General features: G+C 48.7%; 1 protein-coding gene across 1 annotated transcript in view; it reads right to left on the bottom strand.

The window, feature by feature from the left end:
- ALX4 (ALX homeobox 4) overlaps window positions 1-15,346 on the bottom strand; it is a 58,256-nt gene extending 42,910 nt beyond the window's left edge. Inside the window, exon 1 of the mRNA XM_036765593.1 lies at window positions 14,887-15,346. Coding sequence (XP_036621488.1) covers window positions 14,887-15,346 — 460 coding nt within the window. The remainder of the gene's footprint in view (window positions 1-14,886) is intronic.
- Window positions 15,347-15,681: the final 335 nt, after the last annotated feature.

The following is a 15,681-nucleotide window of genomic DNA, read 5'->3' on the forward strand; positions in this document are numbered from 1 at the left end:
AGATTTTATATGATTAAATGTGTACATATTGTCTCCCCAGTAGTAAGTTCCTTGAAGGCAGGAATGGTTTCATTTCAGACTTTGTATCCTCGGTGCCTAGCACAGTGTCTGACACTTAATAAATATTTTCTAGTTGATGAGGAAGAAGAAAAGGGGAAAAGAGAAGAGAGAAGGAGAAAAGGAAAAGAGCAGGAGGGAAAGAGAAAAAGGGGAAAGAGGAGAGAGAAGAGAGGTGTGAAAGAAAAACTGACTATGGGGAACTTAAAGGAGAAGAGGGGGAAAGAAAGCCTACTGCTCACTCCTCTCAACTCCTCTGAGCCCTGAAGCCTGATTCTGATGAGAGTTCTAGAAGCTTTTGGATGGGCATAGGGGCCCATTCACTGACTTGGAAAATCCGCTTTACTTCATTTGACAGATAAGGAGGAAGAGGAGGAAATGAGCCAGAAAGAGAGCCTTCCCCACACCTGGCTCTGAAATGTATAAGCTGTGTCAATCATATGACCTTTCTGGATCTCACTTTCCCCATCCACAAAATGGGGATAAGAATCTCTGTAGGAACTACATTCTGGGTCTGTTGTGAGGAGAGAGAACTTTGGAAAATGTCAAAGGTGCCATCAGTTGGAATTGTTCCCATTCAGGCAGTTCGGGGGCCCATGAATGGCATTTCATGCAGGTGGACATGAAACCAAGGCCTTACAACCCTAAAGGGGGCCTGTAGATATGCTGGCTTCTTGGGAACCATGAGTATAGCTGCCTCTGAGAGAGTTCCGAGGGTGGACTAGAGAGAGCAAGCCCAGACAGACCACAGCACCAGGGGAAGGAGATCTCCGATCAAGATGATACCTCAACATCTCTTTACCCGGTCCTTTTCAAAGACAGCACAGAGACCTGCTCCTGAGGGGGAAGAGGGGAGACCCTGCACTTCTCCAGATGCAGAGAGAGACCTGACTCAAATCTGGTCTCTCCGTCCAAACAGATACATGGGAAATAGACCTCACTGAGGTGAGAGAGATGCTGTCCGGTGTGGGGAGTTGGGGAAAGAGTGGGAGAGGGAAAAAGAGGGAAGGAGACCCCAGAGAACAGAGCTGGTCTTGGATCATGAACCCAAAGGTTATCTTATCCAGGTGTTCCTAACTTGAGGTGCACAGATTCAGGAGGTTCATGAACTTGGATGGGAGAAAATTTGCATCTTTATTTTCACTAATCTCTCACTAAAATCTAGCATTTCCTTCAATTATGATTTTTTTTTTCTGAGAAGGGAGCCATAGGTTTTTCCAGAATGCCAAAAGGGACCATGACGTTGGAAAGGGGTTAAGAAATGTTGATTTAAGTCAAGTCTCTCATTTTACAGGTGGGGAGATGAGGTTGGTAACCCTAAGGTCACATAAATGGCAAATGGCAGAGGCTTTGATAAAAGCTCATTGCTCACTCCCTAGCACCAAATGTTTTCTCCCCCACCTCCCTTCTTCTAGCCCCAAATAACTTGAGTAGAAACAATGCTCTCTTTGTCACCCTCCATTCCTAAGGGATTGGTTGCCCTGGCTCCCATTTCACAGAAAGATGTATATGCCCACCTCACTTCTCATTTCCTCCCATCCCATCAGCTCTCAGATGCCCTCTGCCCCACCCAAAATGCAATATGGCATCAGACATGGGCTGAGACTGACAGCCTGGATGGCCCCTTCTCTCTGCAGCCAGACCCCCTCCAGAATCCAGCTGGAGGTTTATTTCATCCACAGAGAAGTGTTTAATCTGTGAAGTTTTTCTAGGCCTCTATGAGGAGGGTCTCTGGTTGGGTTGGCCAAAGGCCATCATGCCCGTAGGGTGAGGTTCACCTTATTCCCGATAAGCTCTGGCAGGAGAGGGATCAGAAGGACAAATATGGGTCCATTAGATTGGAGTGGACTTTGTTGGGCTGGTGGGCCAGAGGGGTGGCTGGCGCTGTATACTGTGGGAGGCAGCTAGGTCCCTGGGATGAAAGTAGGTCAGTTTTTTTCTGAGTCATTTTCTCCCTAGGAGCCTTGACCCAGGAACAACTGGCTTAATCATCAGAATGTAAGATCATAGATCTGGAGCTGGAAAGGACCTTAGAGGCCATTAAGCCCAACCTCCTCATTTTACAGATGAGGAAACTGAGGACCAGAGAAGTTAAATGACTTGCCCATAAGGCAGTAAGTAGCAGAACCCTTGGGTGTGGGCTTCCACAGTAGGAAAACACTTAGGACTAGTAAATGACACACAGAGATATATACACATACAAAGACGTAAGCATATTTTTGTCCACATATACAATGTCAGGTACCTTTATCTGACGGCACACTGTATAACTCACAGATGCACTAGCCCTTGGTCACACACAGAGCTGTCCCTAGTTTAGGATTTTGGTTTGGGAGCAGGATTTTCTTTTTGAAGAGTAGAGATATAGAGGCCAGCCCAAGGGAACTAGGTGGCTAGAAGCCAAGGAGGCAATCCTGGGTGAGAAAAAGATAGCACAAGCTGCTGGCAAGAAAAAAGCACCCCCCCCACACACAATTTCAATGAAAGCCTATAGTGGAAGCATAGAAATGTGATTGCTGATGCACATGCTCCAGGTAGATCCCCGGCCACAAGACTCCCTTACCTCTTTCCATAGCTCAAGGCTGCTCTGTTTCTTTTTCAAGGCAGGGGTAGCTTACAGTATTATTGGCCCTGTTTGCCAGCCCTAAGGTTGACCCTGCTGTCTTACACATATCCACGCTGCGCACATAGTCACTTGGCATTCACTTCATGAATGCATTCAAAAGCATTCAACAAGCATTTATTAGATGCCTCCTGTGTGCTGAGCACAATGCTTGGTTCAGGGAGAATTTTTTTAACTGGACTGATGATTTAATTCATTGTTATAGGGACTTTATGAGGGCAGTGAGGTGGCTCAATGGATAGAACCCAGGCCTGGTGTCAGGAAGAACTGAGTTCAAATCTGACCTCAGACACTTACTAGCTGTACGACCCTGGGCAAGACACTTAACCCTGTTTGCCTCAGTTTCCTCAATCTGTAAGAAGAAGGAAATGGCAAATCACTCCAGTACCTCTGCCAAGAAAACTCAAAATGGCATCATGAAGAGTTGGACACACCTGAAAAGACTGAACAACAAATAGGTACTTTATGCAAAAACTACCCCCACCAATGTACATCAGCACCTTCTCTACAGTTTATAATCTTAGAGGAATCCAGTGCTCAGAGCACCAAGAAGTGACTAGTCCAAGGTCACAGAGCTGGTATGTGGTAGGCACTAATTGTGTGTTAACTACTAATTTAGTTGTGTGACCTTCAGCAAGTCAAGATCAGTTTCTTCCTTCGAAAAATTTTGGAAGCGTTGGACTCTGGTCTAAAACATGTATTCCTGGGGCAGCTAGGTGGTGCAGTGAATAGAGCACTGGCCCTGGAGTCAGGAGGACCTGAGTTCAAATTTGGACTCAGACACTTGACACTTACTAGCTGTGTGACCTTGGGCAAGTCACTTAACCCCAATTGCCTTGCCTCCCCTCCTCCAAAAAAATAATAAAACATATATTCCAGCTCCAAATCTAGGATCCTTTAGGTGGGAAGATAGAAAGTTTAGATAAAAGAAACAGGTTCCCTGATCTCATGGATTTGGGTCTAGTAAGGGTGAGATACCAACGGATGTAGAAAACATGACATTCACAATAAAAACATTAGAGGGAGCCCAACAAAGTGATGAAAGGAGATAGTTGGAAGACCTGAGTTCATCTACCTCATACACTTACTAACTATGTATGACCCTGGCCAAGTCACTTAAGCTAAGATAATTTCTTCACCTCTAAAATGAAGTGGTTGTGCTGAGTTTCTGCCATAAATCTATGACTGTCTAAGAACATATTCATTAGGGAATGGCTCTTCATAGATATTTGATGCAAAGGGAAATAAGCTCTCTGAGGGCAGGTAACCCCATAGTACCTGATGCATTGTGAGGTCCTAAAGAATGTTTGTTGAAATTGTCATGGGAAGTCAAGATGGGAGAGGGGAGGGGGAGTTCCTCACAAAGCCAGGGGATTAGGGAAGGCTTCCTGGAGGAGGTGGCATTGGAATTGGGCTCTACCCCATGCCAGGAAGGCTCTCCTTTTCTTACCTTCACTTGTAATCCCTTACTGCATTTAGAGCTCACTCTAAAGGCTGCATGAAGCCTTTCCTGGTCCTTCTCATTTTTAGGGCTTTCCCCTGCTCTGCCCCAAATAACATTGTATGTATCCTTTATTTTCCTTTGTAAGTCTGTATTTTATGTTTTCTTATCTGTGAACTTGTAGGCACCCCACCTTCCCTCCCTCCCCAATCCCCAGGTATTCTGAAAACTCCTCAAGGTCAGGGGTTGTTTCCTTTTGTGTGTTCTATGCCCTGCTCCCTGGACCATAGTAGGAGCTTTAATATATACTGGTGGAATTGAATTGGACCAAATTAAGAGTCCGTAGTTAAGAGAGGAAGGGAATGGGGTTCCTGGGCTAAGAAAAAGCCTGCCTTGGAAGGTAGAGTGTGAATCTGTGTAGAGGTGTGTGGGCTGGGTAGGGTAGAGAATTGTCCAGTTGGTCTGAAGCACAATAAGCATTCTGGGAATGTTATGAGATAAGGTTGGAAAGATGAAGTCCTTGTTAATGGGACTTCATTGAGGAGGTGGTCATGAGAATTTGACCCTTAGTCCTTCCTCCCAATTTTTGGTATCTCTGTTTAAACCCCTTGGTCTCTGGCTCCCTGGCTGTGAGCTGGTGCCTGTCTGGTCCTGGCTATAGCTAGAAGGGGCTACACAATGACCCAGATCTTCTGCCTCCCAAGCTGGTCTGGGAGCACACTGCCCCTAAGCTGAAACTAGAGCCCCATGCATTTCTGCAGATCTAATTCCCCAGATGAATAAACATGTTATTTTCTAGAGACCAAGCCAGTTTTCTGAGTTCTTCAAACCCCCAACTTTCTCTCTGAGAGCCCACCACCGCCATTCATAGTTCAGCCAGGCTGAGCTTCCCCTGGGGCCAGGGTATGGCAGTCTGTGACCCTAACCCTAATTCTGATCTTCTATTAAGGGAAAAAGTCCCCAGGCAGTACCATCATCTCCATCCAGCCGCTTGTTGAGGAGATTCAAGAGGACTGGACAGGAAGCCTGAGTGGAGAAAACACACAGGCTGTATCCTCTGGGCCCGATTCCTTTCAGTCTTTGTCAATCCATAACAGTTAGAGCTGGAAGGCACTTGAGAGGTCTTCTTGTCCCGCCCCTTCATTTTTACAGAAGAGGAAACAGACCCAGTGAACTGATGTGACTTACCCAAGGTTGCTTTGCTGGTAAATAATATAACCCCTCTACTCCAATTCAGTGTAGTGGACTTGCTACTAAACCACAGCTCTCTAAAAACTCCAGATTGTCTCTGGCTCTTTCTTCCACTGACTTTCTCCATCCTTCGAAAGATCATAGCCTGAAAATCAGGGAGTGCAGTCGTTTTACAGATGAGGAAACTGAGGCCCAGGGCTGTTAAATGACTGGTCCTTGGCCACACAGCTAGTAAACGTCCAAGGTGGAATTTAACCCTAAGTCCGCTCTCCAGTCCAGATAACTATCTCCTTTCTTCCCCAAGAGCTTGCATCTGTTCAGAACCAGGAGCCTGTGGCCAATGGAGGAGCCAGGCTGTATCCACAGTTGCTCTCCTTTGCTACCTAGCTTCCCTCAGTTCTGCCCCCTCCCCCTCCACCTAGGAGATCTTAGCAGCGGCGCCTCTGAGTCAGTCCAGCAGCCAAGCAAATCAGTTAAAAGTTTTGGAAAGGTAGGGGTGAGGTGGTTGGGATCTGGTCCGATTGGGATTTACTAGGCCCTGGACACACACAAGAAGGACAGGCGGACGTTGGGAGTCGTGTTTGTCAGAGAAATTCCTGGGCTACTCCGTACACCTGCAACTAGCCTAGGGGAGGAGGACAAAAAAGGGAGGGGCGGTGCCGGCAGCACATCTGGAATGGGACGGGAGGAAGCAGGGTTGCTCATCTGCAACTCAGAGGCCCAGGGCCGCAACATCTGTACCGGAGCCTGCCCGCCCACCTCTAAGTCTGGGCCTCCGGCGACAGAGGAGAGGCTGCTGGGGCTGGAGCTGGGTTGGGATGGGGGCGGGGGGGGAGGGAGACACGATAACGAGAGAAGGAATAGGTTATCTTGTTCTCCCTCCTTCTGGAACACTCCTCGGTGTCGCCTGGAGTGGAGTCCTTCCCCACACCGTAGCTGTCCGGTGATCTGGCCACGAGGTCCTTCCTAGTGCAAGGAAACTATTCCAGACCCGTGGGCGACTCTCGGTGGGTGGATCTTTGCTGAGGAGTCTGTCCCTTCCACTAAGTTTGTGGAACAGTCTGCTCACCTGGCATAGCTTTGCCTCTGGGATCGCCGGAGAGATTTGGTGTTTCTCTTCGACTCAGTTTCTCCTTCAGACATCACTTGCTATCCCGCCCCCCGTCCCCAGCCCCAACAGTTTTGAGAAACTTGGGCGCCGCTGTGACTATCAAAAGCCTAGCGGGGCCATCCCCCAAGTTGAAAGGAGAAGATGCCAACGTCGTCCTTGCCCTCCCACCGCCTGGAAGAAAGCGGCTTTCGGGAAAGGCACAATGACTTCTGCCCCGCAGCCCCACCCCCCAAAGAGGATTTCTGGACCCTCCTAACACCGCAGGAGGTCTGGAACTTTGGGGGGGGAGGTTGAGAAGGAGAAAAACATTGCTGCCCTGGGAACTCCAGACGCCTAAATCCTTTTTTTTTTTTTTTTTCCAATTCCTGGGGCAGGGAGTGGGTGGTTGGGTGTGTTGGAATAGGCACTCTTCAGCTCGGCTGGCCTCCATTTACCCTAATGGAAATGAGATGGAGGCTAAGGGATCATAGGACAGAAGATTCAGAGCTTCAGGGAACCTCAGAGATCACCGAGTTCAATCCCTTCATCTTACATATGAGGAAACAGGCACAGGGACATCAAGTGACTCGCCCAACGCCACACAAGTAGTGACCAAAGCGTCGAAGGCGGGATTCGAGCCCCTGCTCCTTTAGTTGTGTCAGACTCGCTACTAGCAAGGGATTCTGAAATGACCCCGGAAAACGTGCCGAGCTCCACATAACGGGCCCCCAAGCCCCTCGCCAATATACACTCGCTCGCCCAGCCCCTCAGTCCTCTGCAGCCTCAGAGGAGGCGCGTGGGACCAGCCCATATTTTAGGTAGCCGCTGCTGCTCGCGAGTCGCATGGGAAGCGGCCAGAGGGCTGCTGGCCTGAGGAGGGCGCGGACTCACAGCCCCTGGACCCCGCGACTCCCAGAAGCTCACCCGGAGTGCGTATCTCAGGGCTCCAGCCCGAGTGGGGTTCTGGAGCGCAGCTGCAAAGCGGCTTTTCATTTCTATTTCTGAGCCCCCAACAAAGAACACGCAACTCCAGACGGAGGGAGGCCCGAGATCCGACGGTCCGGGGGACCCCAGGGCTCACATTTTTACTTTATTTTTGTTTTTGCTTTTGTTTTTTAATTTTAGAAATAATTGCAAACAGTTGGGATTTTTTTTTTCCCTTGAGGGGCAAATCCCCCGGGATGGGGAGTACTTTTATTGATGGTGTGTTCACGTCGGGTTTTAAAGCGCTGCCCTAGTGATTCTGAGACACGCAGGCTTTCCTCGAGAACAAAAATAAAAGATGGGAAACGAGTAAAGTTCTCGGGTTATTGGCACAACAACTTGCCCTCAGGCACCACTTAGCCTCAGGGAAGAGCTCACCGCACTGCCCCTCCCGCTCCAGGCACATGCCCGGCGAACAGCCGCGTTTATGCAGTCCCCTGGCAAGTTAGACAGAAGAGGCACACACAACCAGGCGCCCTAGCCTGCGGAACTTTTGACTCCACGGTCTTCTCCCCACCCTCAACTAACTGAACACCACGAAGTGTTTAAATACAAATCAGTAATAATAAATACAAATAATTGCCCTCCACCTCAGAGCTTGGGCTTGGGTAGCTCTCTCGGAATCCATTAATTTTTATATTTGGTCGCCAGCCTATTCCGGGCTTGGGCGCGAATGGGAGAAAATCCACACTACGGGTTAGATGCGGGGCCGTTTAACAAGGAAATCCCTCTCATCGCAATCGGATTTATCTGAAACCCAGGGCGCCGCTATCTTGTTTAAATCCACACTCCCGCTCACTTTCGCTCGCACACATTTACAATCTCCAATCCCGCCTCTCCTTTCTCTCTCCTCCACACGCGTACACACTCTTACAATCATACTTTTACCATCAGTTTTTTTCTGGGTTTCTCTCTTCCTCTGTCTCACGCACTCACTGTTTCAACTACATTTTCTGAGTCTGTCCTTTTTACAATTGCCGTTTGCCTTCAGTCTCTTTAGGTCTATGTCTCTTGTTTCTGTCTGTCTGTCGATCAGTCTGTTTAACTCTCTCTCTTCCGATACATAATTGCGTTTACAACTTCATTCTCTCAGAGTCCGTCCCTATCTCATACATTAATTACCTCTTATAATCCGTTTTCTCTCTCGGCCTCTTTGTCTCTCTCCGTCTCTCCCTTTTCTTACATATTCTCTTTTACATTCCATTCTCTCTCTCTCTCTCTCTCTCTCTCTCTCTCTCTCTCTCTCTCTCTCTCTCTCTCTTCCTCTCTCTCTCTCTCTCATTCATATATTCCATTTCATACTTCCGTAATCTCTGTCTCTTCGTTTCTCTCATATTTGTGCCCACAACCTCATTCTCTTTGTCCTTGCTCCTCAGGCTGTGTTTGTCATACGGACATTCCTTGTTACAATTCACTTTCTCTGTTCCTCTCTTTAGGTTTCTGGGTTTCTGCTTCTCTCTTTCTTGATCTCTGTCTTCATGTTCATGTTCTATTTCCACTCTCGATCTCTCTTTTATAAGCTTATTCCACTTTAGAATTCACATTCACTGTCTCCACTTTGCCTTCCCATCTCTCTTATCTTCATGTTGTCAGCCACATTCTTTGTCGCCATCTCTCTCTATATTATTCCCTTTTATAAATCATATGTTTGTCCATGTCTGTCTCTGTCGCTTTTCCTCTCAAATACATAGTCGCTTTTCCATCCCATTCTTTTAGTCTCTGTCTTTCTGTCGTACACATATAACATTTTACAATTTATATTTTGTCTACTTAGTCTTTTGTTCTCTGTCATTCTTTCCCTCTCACAAACACATAGTAGTTTTTCCATTTCACATTGTCTCTGTGCCTCTCACCAAACAAAGTGGTGATCTTTGGGTTGGGTTTGTATCTGGTCAAAGAATCTGTGAGAGAGAAAATATGTATCTCTCTCAGACACCTATTCCCTTTTTATGAATGATATTTACTCTTTAGTTTTTTGAGTTTACAATCTCTCTCTCTCTCAACACTTTTGTGATTAAACCAGATTCTCTTTTCTTTGTCTATCTCTTCTTTAACAGTAAGAATCTCTGATCAGATACAATCCCGACCCAACGGTCACCACTTTTCTGTTTCTCAGCCTCAAGGTTACCGCAGAGGGAAAACTCAGAACAAAACCCAGCCCCAAACATTCTGTCTAATTTGATCGAAAAAAGAAATCCTTGCTTCCCCCCTCCTTCCCCCATTCCACAGGCCCTGTGCTGAGGGTTTCCGGCCGGCTCCTGGGGGAAAGCTTCGATAGGACTTGGTTGTAACTAACCCCTGGCCAGGGGAGGCGAGATCAGATTTGACAGATCCGTTTTTAAATGTTGGATCAAAGCAAAAACTTCGTCTCCCCACCCCCATCAAAAGAGAAGGAAAAAGCGGAGGACTCTCTCACACAGCCCAGCCATCTACCCACAACCTTGGGTTCCCGTCTCTTTGATTTGCGGAGCTGGAGAGGCCTGATCGCTGCTGCCTGGGGGTTTCATTCAGTAAATCGAGGGACTGCCGCTGGTGTCTCAGACAGTGGTCAAGCATACCGAGCCCCAGGGACGACCAGTTCTCCACTATGTTCATGCATACCAGGGCTCAGAGGTGGACACCTCTTCCTCAAGAGCTCTTAGAGGCCCCGGGAATCCAGGTGTCCACGCTGTGCCCATCGGAGGCTGAGACTGAGGCTGCTACTGTTTTCCGCACGGAGCTCAGGAAGAAGGCAGTTCCGAGTCAAAGACTTGTGGACCTAGCTGACTTTCCCAAACTCCTCCATCTCTCGGGTTGAAGGACCTGAGACGGACCTTGAAGAAACGGGAGACACGAGGCCCTCAGAGTTGCTCAGACCTGGTTTGGGGAAAGGGGAACAAGGGGACTGGTAGGGAGTGAAGGTCGGCTCAGCTCCCATCGGAGTCTGGCAGCATTAACGGAGCTGTTTTGAGTTCTCCCTTCGAGTGCAGAGTATTTAAAGGTCCTGGGTAGTAGTTTTAGCCAAGGTCACCTTTTGTCCCTTCCTCTCTCTGGGGAGCTCGGGACCCAGGAGGGAAAGGTTGGACAGGGAGCCGGAGGGCCTACGGCTGGGAGGTCGACCTCCCTCCAGACAGCTGGACGCCAGTTTGGGCCATTCCTTGGAGATGTCCAGGCAGTGGCCAAACTCCCAGGCCAGTACCGGGTTTCTTTATATTTTCCTTTCAGCCAGATTGGAAATTACCAACTCAAGTTTCCCTGGTTTCCCTCATAGGGTAGGGAACCTTCCTCCCCCCCCCTACCCCATCACCAACACCACATGAAGCTGAAATCCTGAATCCCTGTAGTGTTTGTAGCCTTGACACTCAAATAGGAAGAGAGCAGACACTTCAACCACCATTTCCTAAATGGAATCCTTTCCTCCAAGTGAAAGACAGAACTTTTCCTCAATTTTGGGGGGCAATCTGATTGCAAATTTTGTAAGAATATCACCCAAAGTTATACCTACTCTGTTGTTGGGAGTGGAAAAAGTGACACATTTAGAGGCCAGAAGTGTCTCTGCCCCCCCCCCCATTCCACCCCATCTCCATGTGAAGATCCCTGTGTCTTCTCAGTACCTTTGCTTCTTTTTATGCCCAATACCAGCTTTCTACCTTTCAAAGATCACCCTCAATCTAACCCTTCTGTTCTTATCTGAGACAAGAAGTGGAGAATGGGGATTAAAACAAGAACAGTAATAAAAAAGGGCACTGGAACTGAAGACAAAAGCTGTAGGTTCCAGCTGCTTTCTGTCCATGGGACTCTAGGCATCTAGGCATCATTTGACCTTTCTTGCCTTCAGTTTCCCTATCAGAAAAAAATGAAGAGGTTTTTGCTCTGGATTATGGTTCTATCTATTCAGGCTTAAAAGTCTATGTGATTGAGATAATAAATCATTTTTATGTCTGAGAATCTGGGAAAGCCAGGTTGGGTGGAGCGAAGAGTCAGGGAGAGATCTTGGTGGTTCAGGACTGAAAACCTCAGTCATCTGGTGCTCCAAATCCTCCCTGAAGCTGAGTCTGGGGTCTTACTAACCCTCACTTGTTTTAACAGCTATCAAGATCCCAGGGAGCATAACAGGGAGACAGCAATGAGGTTTATAAACAACTCCTCTCCCCCACCCAAAACCGAAGGTCATCTCAAGCCCTCCAGCCTCTGGCTATAGGGCCTTGTAACTACTGGAGAAGGAAGAGTCTAGTCTCAGGGTCATTTTCTCAGAGGGAAAAGGGTTAGCATTAGGGGCCAGGAAGAAAGATCTCATCTATCCAAAGGATTTTTGCCCCTTTGGCCCATAAACAAAACCACATAGGAGGCCTCTTTGATGAGGTTTTGTTTTTTATTTTTAAAAATTCCTATAGGAACTGCAAGGCAATCTCCCTTCCTCCACATCCCCCTTTCCTGATCCAGCCTCTCCAGCTGAACAATAGCTGGCAGTTTGCTAACAGATCTCTGAGTACCCTCAGAAATGAAGGCTCCATGTAAGGGGCACATCATCTCCCTGTTTGAGCTAACACCAGCCCAAGAGACAGTGGATTTTGACTAGAAGTTCTTGCAATCCTAGGGGGTAAAGGATTATGTTGTGTGTGTGTGGGGTGGGGAGGGCAGTAGAGGGGGTGGTCACCGACCCCAGCTCCAGAAACTGATTGTCTCACTGATAGAAACAGAGAGATAAAGCATGTGAGGGTAGGTTAGGGGGGTTAGAGCCAAATCTGTAGACTTGTATGTCTCAGTGTTCTGGTGGGAATTCTTGGAGCATGTCCATGTGCTTATGTGTGCATATCCCTAGGTTTAGAGTGATAGGATCTAGAAATCTAGATAAATGGGACCTGGTGTAGACAAATGTCCCTGTACTTAGAACCCTAGACTTTCATAGCTGCTAGAAATCTTAGAGACAGCCTAATTCAACCACTTTAATTTTTCAGATGAGGAAATTGAGACTGGAGAAATGAAATGACTTCCTCAGGGTTACAGGTTGGTTAGTGGTAGAGCTGGGAATATAGAGCAGAGTACTATTTTTCCCAAGTTAGTTCAAGCTACATCCCTGCCTAACCCCATTCCTATGGCCTATTCCTGAAGTGAACTGGTCCTTTTGCCAGGTTCTGTGGAAGCTTTCTGCATCAGCAGGTGGCTTGAGCTTACACTGGATGCCTGCTGAATTTCAGGTGCCCAGGGAATATTAAAAAGGAAACCAAGTCTCTATCTGGCTAAGTCCCCTGGTAGGGGCAAATAGCTTGGGGAGGGAGGTCAGGTCAGGGGACATTTGGGCCCTAGATCTGACTCAGTTCTTTCCTTCCTGAGAAAGGAAAAATATCTCTCAAGGTCAACTGCACCCACAGCCTGTCCCATCCCATCACCCAGAGCAGACATTATCAACTTGGGCTCAATGAACTTTATACACGTGCGCACACACACACACACACACACTATATATATATATATATGTATATATATATACATATATATATACACACACACACATACATACATATATACACATACATACACACAGAATTTTAATATAATTGATTTCTATTGTAATTTTATGTATTTTATTTTATGCATTTGAAAACACAACTGAGAAGGTTGTCCATAGATTGTCCAAGGGGTTTAAGGCACACACAAAAGATTAAAAACCCCTGGCATAGCAGAAAAGAATATAACCTCAATCCCTTTGGAATGCATGACTTTCTTCCCTATCTTCACTTTTTTTCACAGATAGATAGCCCAAGACCCCTTGCTTGGCTCCTATGAGAGTACTTCCCATACCAAGGCTAACCATGGGTCTCTCTCTGACTGGAATGAAGTCCTCAGGGCCACCGAAGGCCGGGCTCAGGAGGTAATCCTAGAAATGACCAAATTACATTTTTCCTTAGCCTTCCAGGCATCACCCCAAAGGAAGAGGGAGATGCTTCTGTGGAATTCCACTCTATCATGCTCCCATAAGGAATGGCATTAGGACTCCTCAAGAAATAGAGACCTGGGAACCACAGAGGATGAAGGGTGCTCTGTGACAGACAGAGTCAGGCCCTGCTAAAGAAAGAGCACTAGACTTAAAGTCTACAGTACTGTTTCATTTCTGGCTTGCTCAGTCACTTCTTAGTCCTTTGACCTTGGGCAAGTTGGTCCAGCCCCATGAGCCTCAGTTTTCTCTTTTGTAAAATGTAATTTCAAAACTTGGAAGTCAAAAAGAGACCTCAGATACCATTTAGTCCGACTCTCTCCTCTTACAGGTGATGAAACTGAAGGAAAAATGACTTGCCCAAAGACACAGGCAGCTAAAAATGTGTCGAAGCAGAGATTATACTGAGGACCTAGTGAGTTGAGTTCTCAGGGCCTTCCAGTGGGGTGGGATGACCTCACCTTGGGGCAGTTATTAGGAAATTCGTTTGTAAACTGTGAAGAACTGTGACCATATAAAATGTGGATAATTATGATCTGGAAGAAAGGAAAGGGAAAAGACTTGGCCTTAGACAAAGGACAGGGAAACCAGGTCCCACCCTTGGGGTGTCCGTCGCTTTATTCTCAGAAGCTTCCCTCCCTTTGCGGGGCAGTCTGGCACTATTTTAAGGAATACAGATGGGACAAGGATTCAGCTGGAGATAAGTCTGGGGGTAACCTCCCTACCTCGGGCTTCGGTCTCCCTCCCGCACCCCAATGCTGGCTGCCAAGCCTTACAGGGATCTGGACCCAGAGATCTCTGGTTTTCTAGAACCCAGATTCTCCAGGACGTCTCAGTGTTGAGAGTTTCCCAAACGTATTTGTCTCAGAAACAGTCGCAGGAGACTTCGGGTAAGAAGTGAGAAAGAGGAGGAGGGGGAAAAAAAGAAGAGAACTAAGTCACCTAACTTTGGTCCTTCAGCTTTCCCACCTGTGACACTTCTCACCTACGGAACGGTTGGAGGCAGCCCTACTGAGCTCGGGAGGGAAGCTTGACCCCAAGCTCTGTGATTGCCCTGAGCCGGGGACTTTGCGCCCCTAGATTTTTCGAAGTCTCAGCCGCCCAAAAGAAACTTTGGGCCTCCCCAGATTCTGGGATCTGTCTGCCCTGCCCTGCCCAAGCTACAGGGAGGACTGAGGCTCGAAGACTGGACGTTAGACGGGGTTTTTAATTCAGTCGAACCCCTGGAGTCCCCAGGCGGCTCGGGTGAGGTGGTCTGGCCGTGGAATTGGGACACTATCCTATGAGGTGGCGAGAGAAAACATGGAGGCAACCAGGGAACCCGATTTTGTCTACTTCACCCCCTTGTCCTTGTCCAAGAGCCAACTTGCCAGGCCCGAGCCCCCAGACCTGCGCTTCCCTTCTCTTCCCCCCAGGTTTGCCTCTTGTCTCCTGCCCCACCCTTCGGAGGCTTCCGGTGCTGTCTGACTTGGGGAACCGGGACGTTGCCGGGGCGCGGGAATGGAAGCACTCCAGAGGGAGAGCTCTGCCCAAATTGCTCCCCGCTCCCCACGCTTCCCCAAGGAAAGAAGTACGGAGTCACTCACCGTAGCAGGAGACCTGCAGGGGCCCGTTGTGGCCGCCGCTGCCCTCTGGGAGCTTAAGGCTGCTGTCCGGGGGCGTTTTGCAAGATCCCCTTTGCAGGTAGAGGTGCGGTGGAGGCTGGGGCTGCGGCTGCTGGGGCGGCGGATACTTGCTGAAGGAGCCCCGCGGCCCGGCGCCGCTTTGCGCCTGGCCCGCTCTGCTCTCCAGGGGCGCAGCCGCGTCCTGCTGCTGGGGCTGAGGCGGCGGCGGCTGCTGCTGCTGAGGGGTGTAGCGACCCCGGCACTTGGCCTCGCCGTAGCTCTGGCCCTTGGCCGCCAGGAACGCGGTGCTGAACTTGTCAGCCGCGGGGAATGCCCGAAAAGAAGGTGAGCTCTCGCGGCTCTGCGAGGAGACCGGACTGTAGTAGGCGTCCATCGCGGCCGCGGGCGAGTCACAGTAAGAGACGCACGTCTCAGCATTCATGCCTGGAGTGGGAGGGACAGAGCCGAGGGGAGGGGGCCAGCCAAGAAGCCGCCGGTCTTCGCGAGCATTTGGAGAGGGAGGTGAGAGTGCGGGGGGAGGAGGAGGAGAGGAGGAGGAGAGAAGAGAAAAGAGGAGGAGGAAGGAGGGGGGAGGAAGAGGAGGAGGAGGGAGGGAGAGGGAGAGGCAGCCACAGCAGCTCTGAAAACTCTCTCTCTCTCTCTCTCTCTCTCTCTCTCTCTCTCTCTCTCTCTCTCTCTCTCTCTCTCTCTCTCTCTCTCCTTTCCTCCCTTCTCTGTCTCTCTCCTTCAGACGGAAGTCAAGGTTGTAAAAAGATT

The sequence above is a fragment of the Trichosurus vulpecula genome, chromosome 6 (assembly GCF_011100635.1).
Source record: "Trichosurus vulpecula isolate mTriVul1 chromosome 6, mTriVul1.pri, whole genome shotgun sequence".
NCBI classification, from domain to species: domain Eukaryota; kingdom Metazoa; phylum Chordata; class Mammalia; order Diprotodontia; family Phalangeridae; genus Trichosurus; species Trichosurus vulpecula.